The sequence below is a fragment of the Apium graveolens genome, chromosome 3, assembly GCF_009905375.1.
Source record: "Apium graveolens cultivar Ventura chromosome 3, ASM990537v1, whole genome shotgun sequence".
NCBI lineage: Eukaryota > Viridiplantae > Streptophyta > Magnoliopsida > Apiales > Apiaceae > Apium > Apium graveolens.
The window spans coordinates 279586967-279607892 of record NC_133649.1 but is presented as its reverse complement, the minus strand read 5'-3'; the positions used below and the strand labels follow the sequence as shown (position 1 = coordinate 279607892).

The following is a 20926-nucleotide window of genomic DNA, read 5'->3' as shown; positions in this document are numbered from 1 at the left end:
GAAAAAGACCAATGGGTCCGTTCGTAGAAAGCAGTAAATGAACAATGAATTCCTTTGTAGTGTTATATCTACCCATATAATTTGTTCAAGACAAGAGACATGGTAGCAGGGTGATGAATACAGAAATCCTTACTATTATTTACATAAATATATACTAGTGACAAGTGTCACTGGTGCCAGGAATTGAAGAAGGATAATCACTAATTTCATTGAGTTGCAAGAGCATGGAATTTGTGAAGTTGGTAATAGTATTTCTTTAAGTAAATAAATATCACGTAACTTAGCAAAAAAAAATCGTCCTAGCAAAAACAAGCACAGCATGACAAAATTATATACAGCTAACATTTAACAGCTGCATAGAATAGAAAAGATATGAGGTTATGCACAATTGTAACTGAAAAATAGATTTAAAATAGTTCTAAAATGCATTTCAACAAATTACAGTAAAGTAGAAAATGATCTAGATGATGACCCGGGTCAACTCCAAACAATGAATTGTTTCACTAAAGAAGTTTTTTCAATATTTAATGTTCTCAATTTCTATATAGATAAGAGAAATAATTAATACTAATATAGCACCTTCTAATTTGCATTAGTCTTCCTCATCACTTCTTGTCTGCACTTATGATGTGAAACGGAAAATGCACTACATTTATTGTGAACTGAAAAAGAAATCCCGTGATGATCTTAAGTTATAATTTCACACAAATTCTGTGTCAAGAATCGGAACGTGTAATACTACTTTAACCACCTTACAGAAATTGATCTTCGTATCATACTCTTACAGGTTTCTGAAGAACCGCAGATAGATAGACCTCTGAGTTCCCTCCTCCATTTATCCTTTCGCCCACAACCCATTTTAACTTTTTATATCCAAACTGTTCAATCAGTCGGGTTATAACCTTTTTCTTTTCATCACTAGTGCACAAAAAATTATCCAACCAAAACAACCCACCAGCCCTTAATATCCTATCAATATCAAACATTAAAAACTCCAATTTCTCCGGTCGACCCCCAATATCCAGCCCATTTGCAACATGAACCAAATCAAATGCATTATCATAGAAAGGAAACCTATGATTCAAGCTAAGGTACATTGGAAAAAGCCCTCTAGCTGCAATAAACTCACTAAACGGTGCATCTACATTCAAAGTGGCGGTAACTATAGTAACATTCCTTTCCGACATTCTAGCAGCGAAAGTTCCTGACCCTCCACCAATATCAAATCCAGTTCTCGTTCCCCCACTTCCTAAAGCCAGTACATCATCAATCAAAAAATCATTTTTACCCCTAACTTTTACAAACCTTTCTTTTTCATACCCATTTACCAAATCAAAACATCCAGAACAATCTCTATTTAGTTTCTTACTATTTAAACATGCTAAATTCTTACATCCAATGCCACTCCAACTATAAATCTTATCACTAACATTTTTCCAAAGTGAATTAGGATAAGCAAGTAAACCGACCTTAGGAATTGACTTGGCAAAGCATCTTCTTCTAGGCAATGGCTCACATCCTTGCAATATTAGTCTCTGCCCAAGACTCCAATCATCTGGGCAAGGCCCATTAACCTTATACTTCATATACTGGGCCAGCAAATCCAAAGATCTCTCACAAGAATGGCCCACAGATGCAACCATTTCAGTGATCCCAGTTCTTGAATCTTTGCCTAATGGAAGCTGATGGTGCTGCAGAAAGTTCTTGAGCTCAGTTGGGATGTTGGGCTTAGAAAGATCAATACTTTCATAACCAAGAAGCTCTTTTTCCATCTGGGTAAGCTTCTTTTGAGAAGAATCGATCTCTCTGAGGATCAAAGAGACTTGTTCTGAAATGAGAGAGATGTTCTTGTGATGAGCAAGGTGAAAAGAGTGATCTGCATGATCTTTTGGTGAAGATGTGAAGGCATATAAAGCAAAAAGATTAGTGGTTATTACAGAAAACAACATAAGAAGATTAACAGCTGAAGAACAGAAAGTAGCCCTCTTGAATCTTGCTGTCCCATCACCAATTTTCAATGAAACTGAACCCATCTATATATATATATATATATAATCTTTATATCTATATTTGATCTGATTATATTGTTGTAATAAGATGAAGTGGAATTGAGAATGAGTGTAAGAATCTTGAGATTTGAGGATAGTGTGGGTAAGTGAGTAGCAACTAGCAAGTGGAAGAGAAAGTATTAGTAAAACTGATTGTGATGCATTAGTTCTAAAGTAAAGTTTTAACTGTAATTAGGACAGTGATACATTAGTTGAAAGAGTGTCGGTTTGAAACATAGGTGGAGATTAATGCATTTGAGCCGTACACGTGTAACTGGTGAACTAAAGGGCTCCACTGCCATGGAGTCAAATTAAATATACGTCAAATACAGAGTTGCATCTTGTGACTTGTGTGCTATCACCTTAACCAGTCATTCTTAAATTTTTTCTTGTAATGAAAACAACATTCATGTTTTAAGTCCGTGACAATATTTATAATGTTATATTCCTGATGTTTAGCCTAGTTTTGTACTTGGTTCATACCTTATTACCAACCATCAGGAAAACATAGTAGATGGTCTAAATGAATAAATTTTGGATTAAGGTGATTTGACCTGGAGAATTTATCATGGATATTACCGCGTCTCCTCAACACCCAAATAAGAAGACAAGTCGAGCCTCAACACCCGAGTAAGAAGACAAATCGAAGTGACCATGGTTATTGGTGTGCCTAGTTGAGCTCCAACGCGCGAATAAGGAGACAAGTCATCCAACTAGTTATAAAAAATTGATATACATGCTATATTTTAATATATAATATAACTAAACACGTCAATTTCATAATTAAAATCAAAATATAATAATATAGTAAGCTCAAAATTTGCATATTTACTAGTCATCGACAATCAGGTCATTGTACACCACAATCGGTGCAAGTCGCCTGAGTAGCTTCGCGCCAACTAGTCATACAATCGGTGCAAGTCGCCTGAGTAGATTCGCGCCAACTAGTCATCGACAAGTCGGGTTTCGAGACTTGGCAACAGACTTGTCAACTTCGTGATAACAATGTACGTGACAATGTTTTATTTAATACTTTGCCAAAAGATGGAGTACAAGTAACTCAGAAGAAAATAGCTGGAACTGAATATGAACAAATATGAATCCAAATTTATGAGAAGGGCAGCTCCCATTTGTAGAATCGTGTATGGTTTCAAATCAGCATGAGCACTGTAACAAAAGATTATACTTGCCAATATTCAAAATGAATCCATTACGACTTGAAGACATTTCAATTTGGTCACAAATTGGTCATACACTAGATAAAATAGAGACTCTTCAGGTTCCAGCTTCTAAAAGTTGGCAGACTGCTGCTAATACTATCAAATGTTGTGGCAACTGACATGCTCATTGCTTCTTCTCCTCTGCTTTCCTCGGCTGTAACATCAGGATAAATGAGAATTAAACTATATATAATGAACAAATTTCTTATCAAGAATTCATACCACTAGCAATCACTTCATTGCTTCTTACCTAGTACACCTTTTTAAATATTTTTTAAACAGACATTGATGTAGTTAAAGAATTTACATAAGAAACTTCCCCAAACTTGGGTTCCAGACTCTTCCAGTTTAAACTATAGTTTAGTATAGTACCAAAGAATTACACAGGCATATTCTGTGTAGTAAAAGGTAAAGACAGTTCAATGAGTACATTGCAATAAACCAAAGTCAAACAATGACAAATATACAGTTCAACTGGTAAATCGCAATAAACCAAAACAGCCCAAAGATAATAACAATTCCTGATTCAGAAAAAAATATTGCAAAGGAAACACAAAACAGGGCCCTACTTACTCGCTAGATGTTATGACAATATAAAAAAGAAAAGAACTATACTAACAAGCCAAAATCTTTTGCAGAGCTCAGGTATGACACATAAACTGGCACTTGCCTACCAGGCAAATGTCACAAGATTTAAAATAATAATTGATAAATAAAGGTGATTGAGTAATGAAATAGTAACTGAAAACTATAGTTCATGTGGTCAAACTCCCATCTTCTTTGTTTATAGGTCACAACATTGAGATTTGGAACTAACTAGTAACTACTAACTACCCCCTAATCAGATGACTGATGAACTTTTGCCGTCATTTTCGACAAAAAAAATTAAAACAACTAATTTAATATTTGACAGAGTTGCTTCCATGTCTCTCAACCCCTGAGGTAAGATGATTTTCAGACTAAGCATAAAACAATGTGTAAGATTAAGAATGTCATATACTCCTCAGTGTTTATGGCGGACAATTAAATGATAAAGCTGGCAAGACAAGAAAAAACTGTGATTGAAATATAACTCTCCTCTTTCATAGATTGACATCTCCTTTGCATACACAAAAAATAATGATATTTTTAAATCAAAACCTAAAATGGGCCTGTCGTACTTAAATATATTTTTTTAATTACTTTTACTTAAAGTTTTTAGGTCTAAACATGAAATCTGGTAGTGGTATAAATATGCTGTTCACCTACTATATATATAAACAAGTATAAAACCCGTGCAAGGCACGGACTTTACTAATTAGAATTATTTTGTATGATAATATTGTTGTTAATAATTTATATTTGTTAAAATATATATTTTCGACTTATTAGTTATTATAAATTTTTAATACTAACAGGATTTTATTATAAGTAATATATTTAAAATTCTGACAAAGAATTTTCTAAATATAATATAGTTTATTGATATAGAAATTCATCATAATAGATAACTAATGTATGTGTGTATGCACAGAAAACATATAATAAAATTGGATTCTATCATAAGTTATAGCTTGTAATTCTAATAGAGATCTATCACAACTTATAGGCTTTTAATATTAAAAGCCTACTAATAGAAAGTCCATAAGGCCTAATTACGGATTGAAGACCAACCAACTAAAACTTTTAACGTTTCGGCTTAAATAATTTAGTACAAATATTTAGGTAGAAATTGAGAGTTTAAATGTTAATCCCACATTACTGTGGCTGAAGGGTTTAAATTGTTGGAATGGACCCAATAATCAGGTGACTGATTCCTCACATACCCCGTGAAATCGAAGATATTTCCACATTTCCCTTTTTCATATCCTTGATTCTGCCCCCATTTACATTCCTATGAGCAATTCAGACGCCCGCTTAGAATAATAAGTAAAAATGTATGGTTCTAACTCCCATTCTACTACCAAAATATAACTGTATTATGTGATTTAAGCCGGTCACAAAAACAAGCATATCAGAAGTGAGACGTATCAACTATAGAGTATGTTCGGTCTGGTTTAATAATGGGATTTATATGGTCTTGGACAAAATTTGAAATCAACAAACTCTAAATGTATCAGAACTTGAGTCTAAGTAAGTATAAACTAATGTAATACAGTCAACGGAATCAGGAATACTAATCTTTTGATATAAATTCATTCTGGATGGTTTCAAGAACCGCAATGATGATACTTTATCCTAGATAACCTAGCTGAAATGAAAATTTAGTAGAGTATATAATAGATATTGCATCTAATTGTGCTGTTACCCACAACATAGATTCCTGGTAAATCATACATATAAAAAAAACATGTACACATTGCGTTTATAAATGAACAAAAATTACCTTAAACCTATAGTAAGATGAAGCTCTGTTATTTTAATGACTTGTGTCCAATCCAAACAATTAATTGCGCCGCTATATGAGTCTTTCAATTTCTACATAGATACTTTCTCCGTTTCAAATTAAAAGTCCAGTTTGACTTTTTTTGGGGTCAAATTGACTAATTTTTTTACAATATAATTAATTAATTATTTCTAATTTAGCAGCTTCTAATTTGCATTACTCTTCCTAGTCAATTCTTATCAGCACTTGCGATGTAAAACAACAAATGCACTACATTTACTGTGAACTGCACTACTTCTGTGTCAAGAAACAGAACATGTATTTCTATTTTAACTACCTTGCAGAAAATGATCTTCGTATCATACTCTTAACAGGTCTCTACAAAACTATGGATAGATAGACCTCTGAGCTCCTCCTCCATTTATCCTTTCCCCACAACCCCTTACAAATCGTGCAATTAACCGGGTCAGAACTTTTTTCTTTTCAACATTGACACAAAAACTGTCCACCCAAAAACAAACAACCAGCCCTTAAAATCCTAGCAATATCAAACATTAAAAATTCCAGTTTCTCGGGTGGACCACAATCTCCAGTCCAATTACAACATGAACCCTATCAGTTGCAATATCATGGAAAGGAAACCTTAATTTAAGCTAATTTACGTAAGAAAAAGCCCTCTGGCTGCAATATTCACCAGAAGATGTATGTACATTTAAAGTAGGGGTAACTACAGTTACACTGTTTTCCACCATTCTAGCAGTAAAAGTTCCTGATTTGCCACCAATATCAAAACTAGTTCTTGTGCCCCCCCCCCCCCCCCACTTACTAAAAGTCTAAAACCATCATTGTTCGACCAGAATATACATTATTTTTTTAAAAAAAACATTACTTTATAGACCACACTAGTACATGGTACTGATGGTTTTATCAAAATAGAAATGAACAAGTTGAGTAGAAGGAATTTTTACATGATTTGCAGGGGATAGTTTACTGGGCTAAGTTCTAGGAGTTGCAAATTGAAGAGAGATTGTTATTTGAAGCTAATGAAGAATAAAATGAATTGTATGAAGGTATGAAACATTTGTTTAAGAAAGCATGCTATACTTTTGCTGACAACCAGATAGCAGATCAGTCAGTGATTTCAGGGCCTTCCAGTAAGCAGGAAGCACAGTTGCATGGAGAGTGTGTGATGGTAAATGGGAGTGGAGAAGGGGACAGTGACCAACAACAGATTTCTGAATCGAAGGAAGAAACCTTTTATGATTTATGTACATTTAAAGTAGGGGTAACTGCAGTTACACTGTTTTTTGTCATTCTAGCAGCAAAAGTTCCTGACTTGCCACCAATTTAAAACCAGTACTTCTTCCCCCACTTACTAAAACCATCATTGTTCGACTTGTATATACATCATTTATATATAAAAAACCATTTTAAAGACAAGGGTAGTACATGGTATAGATGGTTTTATCAAAATAGTAATGAACAAGTTGAGTGGAAGGAATTTTTACATGATTTGTTCGTTCGGTCAATTATGAGGTGGGTATGTTTTATTTGGTAAATCCGGTGGACGTGATTCTCCGTTGCAAGAGGCTGACTCTATGCTTAAATAAATTGGTAAAACTGTAGAGCGGAACAAAAGAACTGTTGAAATCAGTAAGACACACCAAGATAATAATGTTGTAAATACGAAAGTTGTCTTAGTAGGATTACATTCGGTCAACACGCTGGTAAGGTTGAAGCTGAAGCGCCATGCAATGAGTTGGGTGATATAGAAAAAATAGTGATAACTCATAGTTGCAGTGACTTGAAAAAAACTGCTAAAGCAAATGACGAGTTCCCGGCTAAAGAGTTATTGCCTTATTGGTTAGTGTTGAGTTGGATAGCGCAGTGGAAAGCAATCAAACAGCATATAAGAAAAGCAACAAAACGTGCAAATTCACATGATCGAGAAATGAAAATGCCAAGAACTCAAATACCCAATTCACAAAAACTCTCCCCAAATCACCACCCACACACCCCAATTAAACAACCAAAAAAAACCAGAAAACAAGCAACGCACACAACCTGTTCGCCAAAAAACTGTTGAAATCAGTAAGACACACCAAGATAATAATGTTGTAAATACGAAAGATGTCTTAGTAGGATTACATTCGGTCAACAAGCTGGTAAGGTTGAAGCGCCATGCAATGAGTTGGGTGATATAGAAAAAATAGTGATAACTCATAGTTGCAGTGACTTGAAAAAAAAAACTGCTAGCGCAAATGACGAGGTCCCAGCCAAAGAGTTATTAGTTAGTGTTGAGTTGAAGAGACCAGAGGAAAGCAATCAAACAGCAGTACCAAAAAAACAACAAAACGTGTAAATTCGCATGATCAAAAAATAAAAATACCAAGAACTCAAATACCCAACACACAAAAACTCTCCTCAGACCTAACATTAACAAATCCAATAACAACATCACCCAATTAAACAACCAAAAAAACTGAAAACAAGCAACGCACACAACCTGTTCGACAAAATGCAACAGCCAAAAAAAACACAAAAACAAGAAAACCCAATTACCTTAGTACCAGGAGCAAACTGATGAATCTCCTCCTCAGGAATAACAACCGGCCACTTCTCACCAGCATCTTTAAACATCTGTTCGGTCTCAAGCATCAAACCCTTTTCAAGAATCATGGTCCTAATAGTCTGCGCTGGAGTACAAGTAGCATCGAACTTCTCCTCAACACCATTAACAAAAGTAACAGTAATCTGAGGTGGGTGATCATCGGTACGACGTTTGACTAACAATTGACAAGCTGGGTTCGATTCTTTGGCCTTGCGAGCATTACATTGAGCTAGAAACTCCATACACGCTGCTGTGCGTGGGTCTAGCGCGTTGAACTCTATTTTCACTTTTGATAGAAACTTCAACATCTTTTAACAATGGTGAGAAAAGCTTCTGTGTAAATATATTGATGCTCAAGTGTTTGATGAAGTGTAGGCAAATGATTCAGCTTAATGAAACTATCTGCTTTTAGTGTTTTTTCAATATACTTTCATGTAGTTGCATTGATAAATTATTTTAAGGTTTTATTGAAAAATATCAAAGTCTCAAAATATCTTGACAAAAATATTGTCATTTTAAAAAAAAAATATAAAAATACTTTTTTATTTGTAAAAATACTATTTTTCAGTTTCTTTTGTAAAAAAAAACTATATTCTACTAGTTACATATACGCTTGATTTTAGTTAATTCCGTATTTTTGCAAAAAAATAATAATTAGAAAATAGTAAAATAACAAAAAAAAATAAAAAAGTTAGTATTTTTGATAATTTCTCATTATTTTAGGGGTCACTTCCCGGTTTATTTCAGAGACAACCGATTCTTGCGGATTGCTTGAACGATCGAGATTTATCGGTTTCATAGCCACACAGAAACAACCGTGACTCTGGAATTTTTACCTTATTTTACAATAATTTAATTAAAGTATATACAATATCAGTAATGTTTATTTTATATAATTATGGTAGAATCTCAATTATTAATTCAAAAATACATAAACTTTTGTTTTTTATTTATGGGTTAATTATACACAAATTATTAAATTTTGCGCCAAGAAATTATATTAGAACTGAATATTTTGATACTAAGTTAATTTGCAAGCTACAATTCCGCTTTATTAAGGGTTGGTTACATGTAAGTTATCAAAATTGTGATTTTATAATTTTTAAATTAGTAAATTATAGTTATTCAAATAATTAGACAATTTTGGAGTTTTCAAGGACAAAAAAATAACAACATTTTAGGTGTTTTTATTTCAATTAGAATTTGGGGAAAAAACAACCATTTCATAGAGGCCAATAGCTTTATTATGCTCAAACTAGGCCTAAATGTTCATAAACGGAGACAGAAAACAAACACGACCATTTATAAAAAAATGGCAAACAGGACCTAGATTAGTCAAAAAAAAATCCAACTTCGATTATGATCCTCAAGTCATTTATAAAGTATAATTTATAATAACGAGCTTAACATATTTTCCTAAAATCTAATCATCCCATCCCTGACAATGGTGTCATGGCTAGGCCTGGGGCACTGCTTAGATCTCTGCAACTTACTCGTGCCCCCCAACTCGCACAAAATTTAAGCTCTGATTTGATGTAAAGAACAATAAATTTTAAGTAAAAAACAAACAAAAGGACTTTTTTCGCGGCAAAGCCAGGAAATTCCCCACACCTAGCTTCGATTGTGCTTGCAGGAAAGCAACCAAAGCAATGGGTTTACAGCAATCATCTCCTGTAATCCTTTCCAGGATTACTACAAAATACATATTGCTATGTACCAGTGAGCTCCCTGTCCATTTTCATTCTCTTTGCACTTGGCACCTCAGGTATGCCATTGACTCTCTGCTGAGCGGACATGTCATGCTGATATGCACAGTTAGCTCCATTCCTGCATCCCCTTGGACTGTTAAAATACATGCACGGCTTCATAATTCTTGGTCTATATTCCCTCAACATAACATCATTTGTTGGTCCCGGGCTTGGTCTAATCTGGAGATGGTTATTAAATTGTGGCATCGGCTCCGGTCGTTCTCCTCCATGTTGCTGAATTAGGCTCTTATAATAGTTGATATCCTTGGCTACTGGAACTCGAGGTGGAGGAAGCTGTGGAGGAGGCATTGTAACCACCTCGGGTGTATGCGGACGTAAATTAGGAATAGGTCCTGGCATACCGGCAGGAGGGTAGAATGGTCTGCTTGGGGTAGGTGCTAATGACGCCAGAACAGGTTCTGTTCGGTTGGTGTGAACAAGTGGTGGCTCGGGTAAAATACTGCCTTGTCCTTGTGACATAGGCTTCTGCAAGTTTTGTGTGCTGGTGCTTGTTCCAGGGTTTGACCCCAACTTCTCCATCAAATTTGGGTCCTTTAATATTGTAAGGAGTAGATCAGGATCAATAGCGGTCACTTGACCACTATTCGCCATCACTGCATTCAAAGCATTATATGCAGCTGTAATCATACGAGGTTCAACACCAAGAGCCGCTGCAGCTGGTGGAATGAAATTAGGAGGTGGGTTGATGGTACTTGTGGTATTGGACTGCGAGTGAAGAATTTGAGGAGCATGTTGCTGGGGCTGTGAATTCATAGGAACAGTGTTTGGTGGCACATTATCATAAAATGTATCAACTCCAGCATCATCATCTTCAATGGGTGTGATAGGAATCAGAGGAGGTTGCTGCTGATCAGGATCATACGAACCATCTTCACCAATCAGCAAAGAAGGGCTGCGACAATATTAAAAAATTTGAGTCACTGACAAGTATAAAACCTGTATTAAAATAATCTAAAACGAGTTATAAATGCATTGTACTTTGGGGGTATAGAAGATGGTCGAGGATATACTGCTTCTAGGACTCTCATCTCTCTTTCATTTTGGCTGTCTACTTCCTTGCTTTCATCACCATCAACCACTTGCCAGTTGGGATCATATGCAAACTAGAAAACAGCAATTTAATAAAATTCCTCTGTAAGATGAATAGTAATGAAATTATGGTATTAATTATTCAGCAATACCTACTGCATGACACTGCAAGAGACAAAAGTCCACAATGAACATAGATATCTAAGGATTTTTTCGACAAAATAACATATTCCCTTCACTGTAATAAATAGTATACACTACTTGCACTTTGAACCAGTGGTACATAATAAGAGATCTCCTTTACTTGACCAACAAAATGGGACCAAATGTTTATTATGGACTTCAAAAAAATTGCATATTAGGTATATTTTTTTCAACTTTACCTGTAAAATAAATATAATAGTAGTAATTGTAATACATTGTTCTCCAACCACAGGAAATGTGAATGAAGCGTAGGATCATATGAAAATGAATAATTATCTTTACCATCTAGTATTGCAGACACATAACTAAACATGATGACTTCATAGATTTCAATTCAATTTTTATCTATACAATATAACCTAAATTTATTCACGAAAGACAAGCATCATCACAACAATAAAAACTTTTAGTTCACTCTTTAGGCTGAATTTCAAAGACAAAATATGTAACAGCAAACATCTATAACTCTTCCATAAGCCAACATAATAACTTAATAATCCAAAATGTGGAGGCAAATCCTTACACGTGACTACTATATATCAAGAAAAGCAATAATTAACCTAACCATAAACCTTATCTTTCCAGGCAAGTGTAAGATCCGAAAAGTATGCAGTTTGTAATATCTCCCTCTTCTCCACGGTTGTCATGTCGGTCGACTAGTCGCGACTAGTCAACGACTAGTCGACTAAGCGGTGATTGGATGTCGACTCAACATGTCGACTAGCTGAATGTCGATATTTCGGTCGACTGGTCGACTAATCGGTCGACTAGTCGAGCTGCTCAATTTATATATTTTTTTTGCACAAATTTTTTTGCATGCTGCACTACCACATTACATCACAGTTGTATTGGACAATTGTTATTGATCAATGGTTACATATTTCACTTGATTGCAAGTACTTTTCTTTGTTGTGCTGAACTTGGACAATTGTTATTGATCAATTGTTACATATTTCACTTGATTGCAAGTACTTTTCTTTGTTTGTTGTGCTGAACTGTTAGATGATTGCAAGTACTTTTCTTTGTTGTTATTTGTTAACTCTTCTAGCTTTTTCATCATTCTCTCGAAGTGTCGGATTCTTAATTCCTTAGAATATGAAATAAAACATTGTGGAATGAGTTCGAACTTAGAACCTAGAACTTAGAAATCTAAAATACATGATATATATATATGTGTGTGTGTAAATATATATATTATATTTTTAATTTATAATAATATATTATTTTTTTATCGACGAGTCTACGACTAGTCAACGACTAGTCGACTAGTCGACTAGCGGGAGGCCCGTCGACTCGCCTCGACTCATCGACGTGACAACCATGCTCTTCTCCAAAATACATTGCACTAAATAAGATTGCTTTTGAACAGATTTTGCAATTACTAGCCAAATCTCGACAGTAAACTTACCTTGGGTGGACATTGCCATTGAATAACAGAAATTTCGGACAATTTATTATGCAAAATGTTTGCTGGATGACTTTCTTCAAACCCAGGTGGCAGATTGTCATCATGTCCTGCTCCTATAGTATATGGCAGCCATGATGTTTTTGCTTGAAGATGATCTTGACCACCCAATCCAATCAATGATGGCGATTCTTCTGATAAAAACAGCTTCACCTGTTCAACAGAAGCAATTTGAAAATTAAATGATAACCATATTTTTTTGGTAAAATATCGTAATATGTATAGACATCAGATTGCTAAGTACGGTTAGCCACTTGTTACGTTATGACAACAAATCTCTTTCAGCAAAAGATAATAAAATTCCATGATGATAGAGAATTACTAGTTAATCAACAATAACTTATTTATTTTGGGAAAGATAATCCATAATGTAATTTATTACTCAAAGAAAAAGATTTCAAGCAACAAGCTTGTTACCCCTGTAACGCACAATTTTTTTAATATTTTTATTTAATATCAACGTAGATAATCATTAGATAACGGTTATCAATTAGGAATAGTTTGCTTTTATATAAGATTTAGTTGTTCATTAAGTTGTAGGATATGGTTATAATCATCATAACTAATTACAGTTGAATTTTATGACTTGATGATTATTTTGGAATAAATCTGAGCATCTATTAGTGTAGTGTCAATTTTCTGCGAAAATAGGTCAGCATCCCCTTGTTTTATCCCCTTCATTTTTTTTGCTGGTTACACATTCACACACACCTGCCTTGTCTTTGACAATGTTTGAACCCTTGACATCCCGTAAAGAGAGCGAGGGAGATATCGCTACACCAAGAGGTGTTGGGCTGTTACCCCATCTCCCCTTGTCCAACATAAAAAACAACAAAAATGCTAGTCTGCCACTGAAAGGAGCTTTTTCCTCAGTTACTCGCAGCATGGAGAGATGCAAAGTAACTTATCATTTGAATAATAACTTTCGAGCAAATATTATTGTAGCGAAAAAATCCACATTTAAAAGCTATAATCACACACTTGGGCAATTTGATTGATATTAGGTGCCACGAGCAATGTAACGCAAAGAACAGTCAACTAGAACAATACATGCTACCCTTTTAAGGACATCTTTAAGAAAGAATAAAACAAGATGCAATGACAACAAATGAATTTGGGGAGGGAAAGAGAAAGATACCCTCGTCAAACTAAAAAGTCTACCCCAGTTTTGACCAATGGTATAAGGATATTTTGACATGCAGCTGAACATAACGTACTCTAAGTTCATATAGCTTGCCGAGGATTTTTCTATGTTTTGGTGATTGTGATCCTTGTACTTGATGTGAAAGATTTAATAATTTACAGCATAGGATATAACAAGAAACCTGTAAACTAATGAAATAAAATTTTAAACCCCTGCAACGCAGATACTGTCCAAGTTTATATAACTCATAAAACTCTATCCAAGTCTAGTAAAGTATGTTGTGAACTGGGAAGCACAACAGATTCTTAGCTTAATGTTTAGAAATCAAATAAACTTCTAACGGTGGGTTACTAGCTTAATGTTTAGCAATTACATAAACTTCTGAACTACTATTACCCAAAAAATTAATGCATTCAGTGACCTGCTTATGTCTTCCTTTGTGATGCATCTTTTTATGCTTATCAAGTGCTATTACAGAAGCCGAGGCTCAAAGTGAGGACAGGCGCCTTCAAAGAGGGGCGTGCCTCACAAAAACTTCGGATGCTATTTTATCTCATAAAAATAAGTGGTAAATAGAAGTATAGAAGTTAGAACTATAAGTTCACTGTGCTATTTTTCTCATTTGACTTGGATTTGAACGATAAATAATTATTAATATGTTTGTACTAATATCAACTAAACATACATTGAACATCTAAAGTATGTAATTATTTTTAAATCTTTTCTATAACACTTGTGCCCAATATAAGGCATGCGCCTCACCGTAGCACAGCTGGGGCCCAACTTCAAAGGGTGTCTTACATCCCGATGCACCTTTTGCTTTCAATAAACCGTTTGATGCACCTTTCGCCTTAAAAAAGAACTGTAAAATAATAGTGTACGTATCTCACAGAGTCATGTCGTATATTTATGTACTTCAAAAACCTATGAACCAGCAATAGATCTTTACATGTTTCTCTTCTACAATTATACCCAGAAAGTCCTTTTACTCAACTACACAACTCTCTTTCCAGAAGAATAATCGTTCAATTCCTATAATGTACAAATTAACCAATTCATATAACCTGCAAACTCCAAAAAATCAGATTCTGGATACAGTGCATCACTAGGGCTTTTCTATGTTCACTTAATTAGAGTTTTAAGAAACATTTGTATATAACCTTGATCGTTCCATTATTTTTAAGCGAGAAGTTGGGTATTCAGTTATTAAGGTGCTCAAACACAATAACTTGTTATTTTATTCTTACCCTACAACCTGAATACTACACCCCCAAGCACATCTAAAAGGGCCTTCTGAGAGTCCTATTTTAAGGAAGCTACTAATCTTTTCAAGGATGTCTCAAGTACATTTGTCATGAACATTAAACTTACATATACAATTCTCCTCCATCAACTATGATACCTAGGCATGAAGTCCACGTACTGAGCAATTGGGAGAGAAATTCTTAATGATACACTTTAGGATGCAGAAACAACATAATAAAATCTTGTTTTCACAAAATTTGCTTTTTCAACTTGCAATTTCTGAACATTTGTAATTTCTATTTCTGTTTTTAAAATTAAGAAGTCACAAGATATAGATACTCAGGCAGGCATACCTCCAGTAAGACCCAAACCTTGGCTACGATGCTAGGACATTCCGTCTTTTGTCGTAATACTGGTCATTGCCTTTATTGTTAGACCTGACATCGCCTTGTGGCTGACGACAGCCAATTACTGGTGTTCAATTTAGTTTAAATACTATTGATCATATTTCTTCAAGTTACTGAATATATTGTTAGAAACTTTTTTGCTCAGAAAAATGTTCAAATTACATCTCTAAACGAGGGTTTTATCGGTGTTTATAATGTATCTACAGGCATGAACTGGTTCTTTTGTTGCACATTAGTTCCTCGTGTATTGTGACTTATGCAACTGCAGCATTAAACTTTTGACATGTGTATACCTGGCTGAGATCTCTTTTTTCACTTTTAAGTGTACGAGCTTCATAATATTCAATAAAAAGTTTTTCTTTTGCTGCCAAGTAATTTCTAGCAAGACTAGTTATGCCATCGGTTAACAGCAATGTTATTCATCCACAGGTATTTGTTATTTTGATTCCAATCAACTTTGACAAGATAAGTGCAAAATTTTATTCCTTTGCAGTGGAATTAGAATCATTCATTTCTACTTAATATTCTAAAAGGCCATTTGAATTGCTCTTAGGAATGAGAATGGGAAACCAGAATCAACAATATGAGAAAGGGAAACTAGGAATGACTTGGATTCCCATGGGGTAAGTGAGGAATCGATCACCACTAATGGGTCCGTTCCATCAATTTAAACCCTTCAGCCACACATAAACATTTCAATCCTCATTAATCCAAAATTAATCTGGTAAACCAAATGGCCCCTAAGTTTACTTTCGTGGTCAAACAAATGCATTCCTGATTTCCTTCCATCGTTATTTTTTCCAATCTCATTAGTTATGCAGCTTACAACAGCTATCAATGCAAAATAAAAAAACTTTAAATCCAGCGAAAAACTACTAACTGAATCAAATGAAGTTGCACAGGAATAACAGTTAATTATTAAAAAAAAATAATAACTTAAACAGCCCAGTAACTAAAAAACAAGTTAATTTTTCACAAAAACAATAATGAAAATTTAATGGGGTTACCTGACAAAGATTAACATCGGAAGCCCATGAAACCCGTTTTGATTTCTGCAATCCCCGCATAATTTAACACATAAAATCAAACAATTATGTTTATCCTCGGATTTATCATTCAAGGTTGTACTTATAATTTAATAACACGAAACCCTAATTTTAATTGGAAGATAATTAAAACAATTATTTGTATTGTTCAATATATAAGGGGGGGGGGGGGTGTATATATTATTAGTACGAGACGAATAGACGATAGATGAGAAGGGGGCCAAACAGGTCCTTGGAAGAAGAAGAAGCCCTAGATCCTCCTGGCTCTTGCTGCCTGCCTGCTCTTCCTTTTCCTTTTTTCTCCTTCCGCCGTTTTGGCCCCTTTTTATTTTTCTTATTTTTCCTTTTTTTCTTTTATTTGTCCTAGAAATTGTTTTTCTTATTTTTCCTTTTTTTCTTTTATTTGTCCTAGAAATTGTTTTTTTTTAGTTATCACTTTGTCACCCTGCATGGTTATCACCGGGGCTGATCATGAACCGAGTTGTTAACGAACTAACTCGAGCTCGGCTTGTTCGGCTCGGCTCGGCTCGTTCACCAACTCGAACTCGAACTCGAACACATAATTGTGTTTGTTAAGTAAAATAAGCTCTAACCGAGTTTTAGTATGTTCATGTTCGAGTTCGGTTCGAACTCGGCTCGAACTCGCTCGTTAAAACTCGAAAAAAATCTAATATTTCAAAAATATTTATATATACTTACACCACTTAATTATTTTATATAGAATGATAGATATACAGATAAAAATAGAGAAGTAATGGCAAAGGGTTGTGAGTAAGGTAAAATAAAAATCACGGAGATTATACAGAGAGGCACCTACCCAAGATTCATTTTTATGCATTGAGTCCTCTTTCTCTCCCGAGATATTTGATTTCACAACAGATTTGTTTCACAGCATGCCCCACATCACTTACAATGACTTACAAGATCCATCGATGTAACACCCCCAGATCCGGGGTCGGGGATCCGGGTCGTCACGGTCTTTCTTTCCACAATATCACTTCACTTAATTAATAATAAACAACCTTATGCTGTGACCCCACACTAACACACACCACAACCCGTTATAGTCTCAGAGATGAAATTCAAATAAGTACAAGTCTTTGAATCCACAATTTAAAAGTTATTACAACCCAAAATGATTACTTGATAAATTTACAGTTAATTGCCATTATCTGTCACAAGTTATAATTATACATAATTTGATTCTCAAAAATAGAATGTCTGATCTACCAATAGATCTACCTCTGCAGCTATAGCAGCCACAACATCATCGGGAAGACGCGGGACGCTTCCCACACACTTGCGCTGGGTCTGCTGGAGTCTGGCCATCTTTCCTAACTGTTGTTGTGTGATGAAGAAATAAAGCAAGAGTGAGCCTTACAGCTCGCAAGATAATATATAGCAAGCCCACCAAAATAATATGTATAATGATTAACAATATATGAGCCTACTCATAATACTCATGAAAGTCTTGGTCAAAAGAAATGAACCAAGTTGATATCTTAATGCGATGAAGTCGCAAATTATTCAGTATATATATATACATATATACTTTTCGAAATATTGGAAGTCCTCTTCCATGCATAATATACACAAAGTCCCAGTGTATAACTGTATAAAAAAATATCGTTGCAAGGTGATCTCATATATCTAACCTTGTCTCAACGTTTTTCTGAAAATCTTTGTCATTCATAAGACAATTATTAATTAGATATAAGTTTAAAAGATGAAGTTACCAAATACCCCAATATACTAATATCTTTCCCAATACTACTAGAACTACCATCGTTCAAGTTATAATCAGTTTCAAAAGTTCATCACATAGATGAGACTACAAGACAAGATTTGAATAGATTAAATCTTTAAAATATTATTAAAGGAAATGAAGTCATGATATACTTCATTAAGTTCTGATATATATATATATATATCCACATATACATCTTCTTTATACAATTTCCTGAAAACCTCTGTCATGTAAAGTATGAACAGAATTGCAATATCCAATAAATTTGGAAAGGAAAAGAATTTGGCATAAACCAGATATCTTGCTGATCAGGCAAAGATACCCATAAGTAACCTTTTCTACTAGTAGATGGACGAATTCCCCACTGGTCATCACCCTGGTCGTAATAGGACCTTATGCCGGACTGCCACTCAGCCACTTATGCATTTGATGGACTCCCACTGAGCCACTTACACTATCATGGACGCCCACTGAGCCCATGTTGCTTATGCCGACTCAATAGATGGACTTACTTCCCGAACGTTAGGTAAGTAATCAATTCATTTACCAAAACTGCAACCGTGTTGCGAATATAAAATACACCACAGAGCCGGATCCCTCAGGTTTTGAGCGAGTATTTAAATCCCCTTAAAAAGGAAGATCTTAAATATAAAAATGAGTTTTGGGATCCGCTCTAACTTTTAAAAATCATTTTGAAGACTCGAAAACACTTTATAGAGTGTTTGGAGTAAAGCTGATTTAATGAAGTAAATCAGTCCCCAGAATATTTAGAAAATGACTGAATATTATTATTTAAATAATATTCCGATAAAGAATAATCTTTATAAAAATAATTGAAGTAGAAGTATTAAAACTTATACTTGAAATGGATATCAAATAACCAAAGATATACTTATATGAAAGTACTATCTTTATTTGAATAATCGAAAATAAGTTTGATTATTGACACCTTATTCTTTAATAAAATAAAGAATATATCTCAGCAAATAATCGGAGTCATAGATCCTCAAATGAATATTCAAATAATATTCATTAAATAATATAAACTGAGTCATAAGCCCTCGAATGAATATTCAAATAATATTCAATAAATAATATAAAAGAGTCATAAGCCCTCGAATGAATATTCAAATAATATTCATTTAATATAAAGGAGTCATACGCCTTCGAATAATATTCGAAATAATATTCAATAATAAAATAAAGTTAAAGTTATCGAATAAACCTTATTCGATTAATAGTTTTGAAAACTATGACCATATATATATATATATATATATAAGTATATATATATATATATATATATATCCATATATACAAAATCTACTCGGGATCTTCGACTCCCGGTTTTAGAAAATATTTTCACCTTTGGGTCCCTGTACTAAGGGTATATGCAAATACTGTTATCCTCTAGCATAAGTATTATCAACTGAACCAACAGATATATATAGCAAGGATACGAAACAGGCATGCATATATATATATACCATAGCAGCATGCTTCAATATATTGCAACATTTGCTAATTAACCAACATGCATCTATCGCAAGATAATGCATATACAAGAGTATACATCACAACAACAGTATAACGGATAGAAAACTTGCCTGAGCGACTTGGGGGTTACGAATGGCTCGAGACGAGTCTGGTAACCTATAAACAACAAGTAAGTTGGAATTAAACCAAAGTCACTTGTAAATCTATACTTTAACTAATTTAGACTCTAACGCTTGTTTTGCGCTTACTGATTTGCTTAAGTCACTCGGGTACCCTCGGCTCCACCATTTTTAATAATTTAACCTTTACGAGTTTTAAGGCGATTCCTTCGCGAGTGTCTTACCAACTGCCTAACACCCTTACCATAAATGTTTCATGCATTAATTAACCCTTTTTGGTCTTTAACCTTTGTTTCAAAGTAAGGCGAGGGGAAAAGTTTCGTTCGCGAAACGCCGTTACATGAAACGGTCGTTTCTCCTAAATCGTGCATCGGAATCAAACAAACTACATATCAAAACGAAGCTCGTAACATGAGCTATCTAAACATGGCAGTGGTCATAATCTAGCAGGGGGTTCTCGGGTCCTAATGTTATGCACAAAAACAGTCTAAAGAAAATTGGACGTTACGACGGCTATGTTTACGCGATTTCCCAATTTAAAACCATTCAAAACCAACCACAAACCAACCTCAAATCCAACATACAACCAACATCCATCCTTACCACATCATAACAACCCCAACCAATTCAATTTTAACATTCATACTTATGCCTAAGCTTAACTTTAACCATACTTAAGTTCTTTTAATCAAAACAACAACATTTACCATTCCATTTTAATACCATTTCACTCCCAAACTCTAAATCATAAACACTAAGCTACAATATCACCCTTCTAATCAAAATCATCTTATAATACATAGGAATCTAGGGTTTGGAGATGATATACCTTCCTTGAAGAGTGGAGAATCAAGAAAATGGCTTGGAATCACCCTTAAAGTCCTTATCCAAGCTTAATCTAAACAAAACTTCAAGAACACAAATTTTATTTCTTGAAAAACACTATTCACCATCTTCTTCCATGATTTATAGAAAAAGATTGGCTTGGAATTAGAAGCTTAAACTTATAG

General features: G+C 34.4%; 3 protein-coding genes across 3 annotated transcripts; all 3 read right to left on the bottom strand.

Annotated features, from left to right (window-relative positions):
- Positions 1–468: 468 nt before the first annotated feature.
- On the bottom strand, positions 469–2233 carry LOC141713433 (putative methyltransferase At1g29790). Its single transcript, XM_074516855.1, has one exon. The coding sequence runs from the start codon at positions 2031–2033 to the stop codon at positions 774–776; it is 1260 nt and encodes a 419-aa protein (XP_074372956.1). The 5' UTR covers positions 2034–2233; the 3' UTR covers positions 469–773.
- Positions 2234–3129: 896 nt separating this feature from the next.
- Positions 3130–8669, bottom strand: LOC141713432 (uncharacterized). Its single transcript, XM_074516854.1, has 2 exons — positions 8196–8669; positions 3130–3422 (listed from the first exon to the last, which is right to left on the bottom strand). The coding sequence occupies exons 1-2, from the start codon at positions 8550–8552 to the stop codon at positions 3393–3395; spliced, it is 387 nt and encodes a 128-aa protein (XP_074372955.1). The 5' UTR covers positions 8553–8669; the 3' UTR covers positions 3130–3392.
- Positions 8670–9757: 1088 nt separating this feature from the next.
- Positions 9758–16879, bottom strand: LOC141713430 (zinc finger CCCH domain-containing protein 6-like). The gene is made up of 4 exons (XM_074516853.1): positions 16515–16879; positions 12655–12864; positions 10992–11116; positions 9758–10905 (listed from the first exon to the last, which is right to left on the bottom strand). The coding sequence occupies exons 1-4, from the start codon at positions 16572–16574 to the stop codon at positions 9954–9956; spliced, it is 1347 nt and encodes a 448-aa protein (XP_074372954.1). The 5' UTR covers positions 16575–16879; the 3' UTR covers positions 9758–9953.
- Positions 16880–20926: the final 4047 nt, after the last annotated feature.

What these genes read in the sequence shown, in the direction of transcription:
- LOC141713433 (XM_074516855.1), bottom strand. Translation starts at nt 2,033, where the DNA reads ATGGGTTCAGTTTCATTGAAAATTGGTGATGGGACAGCAAGATTCAAG.
- LOC141713432 (XM_074516854.1), bottom strand. Translation starts at nt 8,552, where the DNA reads ATGTTGAAGTTTCTATCAAAAGTGAAAATAGAGTTCAACGCGCTAGAC. An exon ending in AGTTTGCTCCTGGTACTAAG is followed by an intron (nt 3,423 to 8,195) that starts GTAATTGGGTTT and finishes CTGATGTTACAG; the next exon opens with CCGAGGAAAGCAGAGGAGAA.
- LOC141713430 (XM_074516853.1), bottom strand. Translation starts at nt 16,574, where the DNA reads ATGCGGGGATTGCAGAAATCAAAACGGGTTTCATGGGCTTCCGATGTT. An exon ending in AATGGCAATGTCCACCCAAG is followed by an intron (nt 11,117 to 12,654) that starts GTAAGTTTACTG and finishes GCTGTTTTCTAG; the next exon opens with TTTGCATATGATCCCAACTG. An exon ending in CCATCTTCTATACCCCCAAA is followed by an intron (nt 10,906 to 10,991) that starts GTACAATGCATT and finishes ATATTGTCGCAG; the next exon opens with CCCTTCTTTGCTGATTGGTG.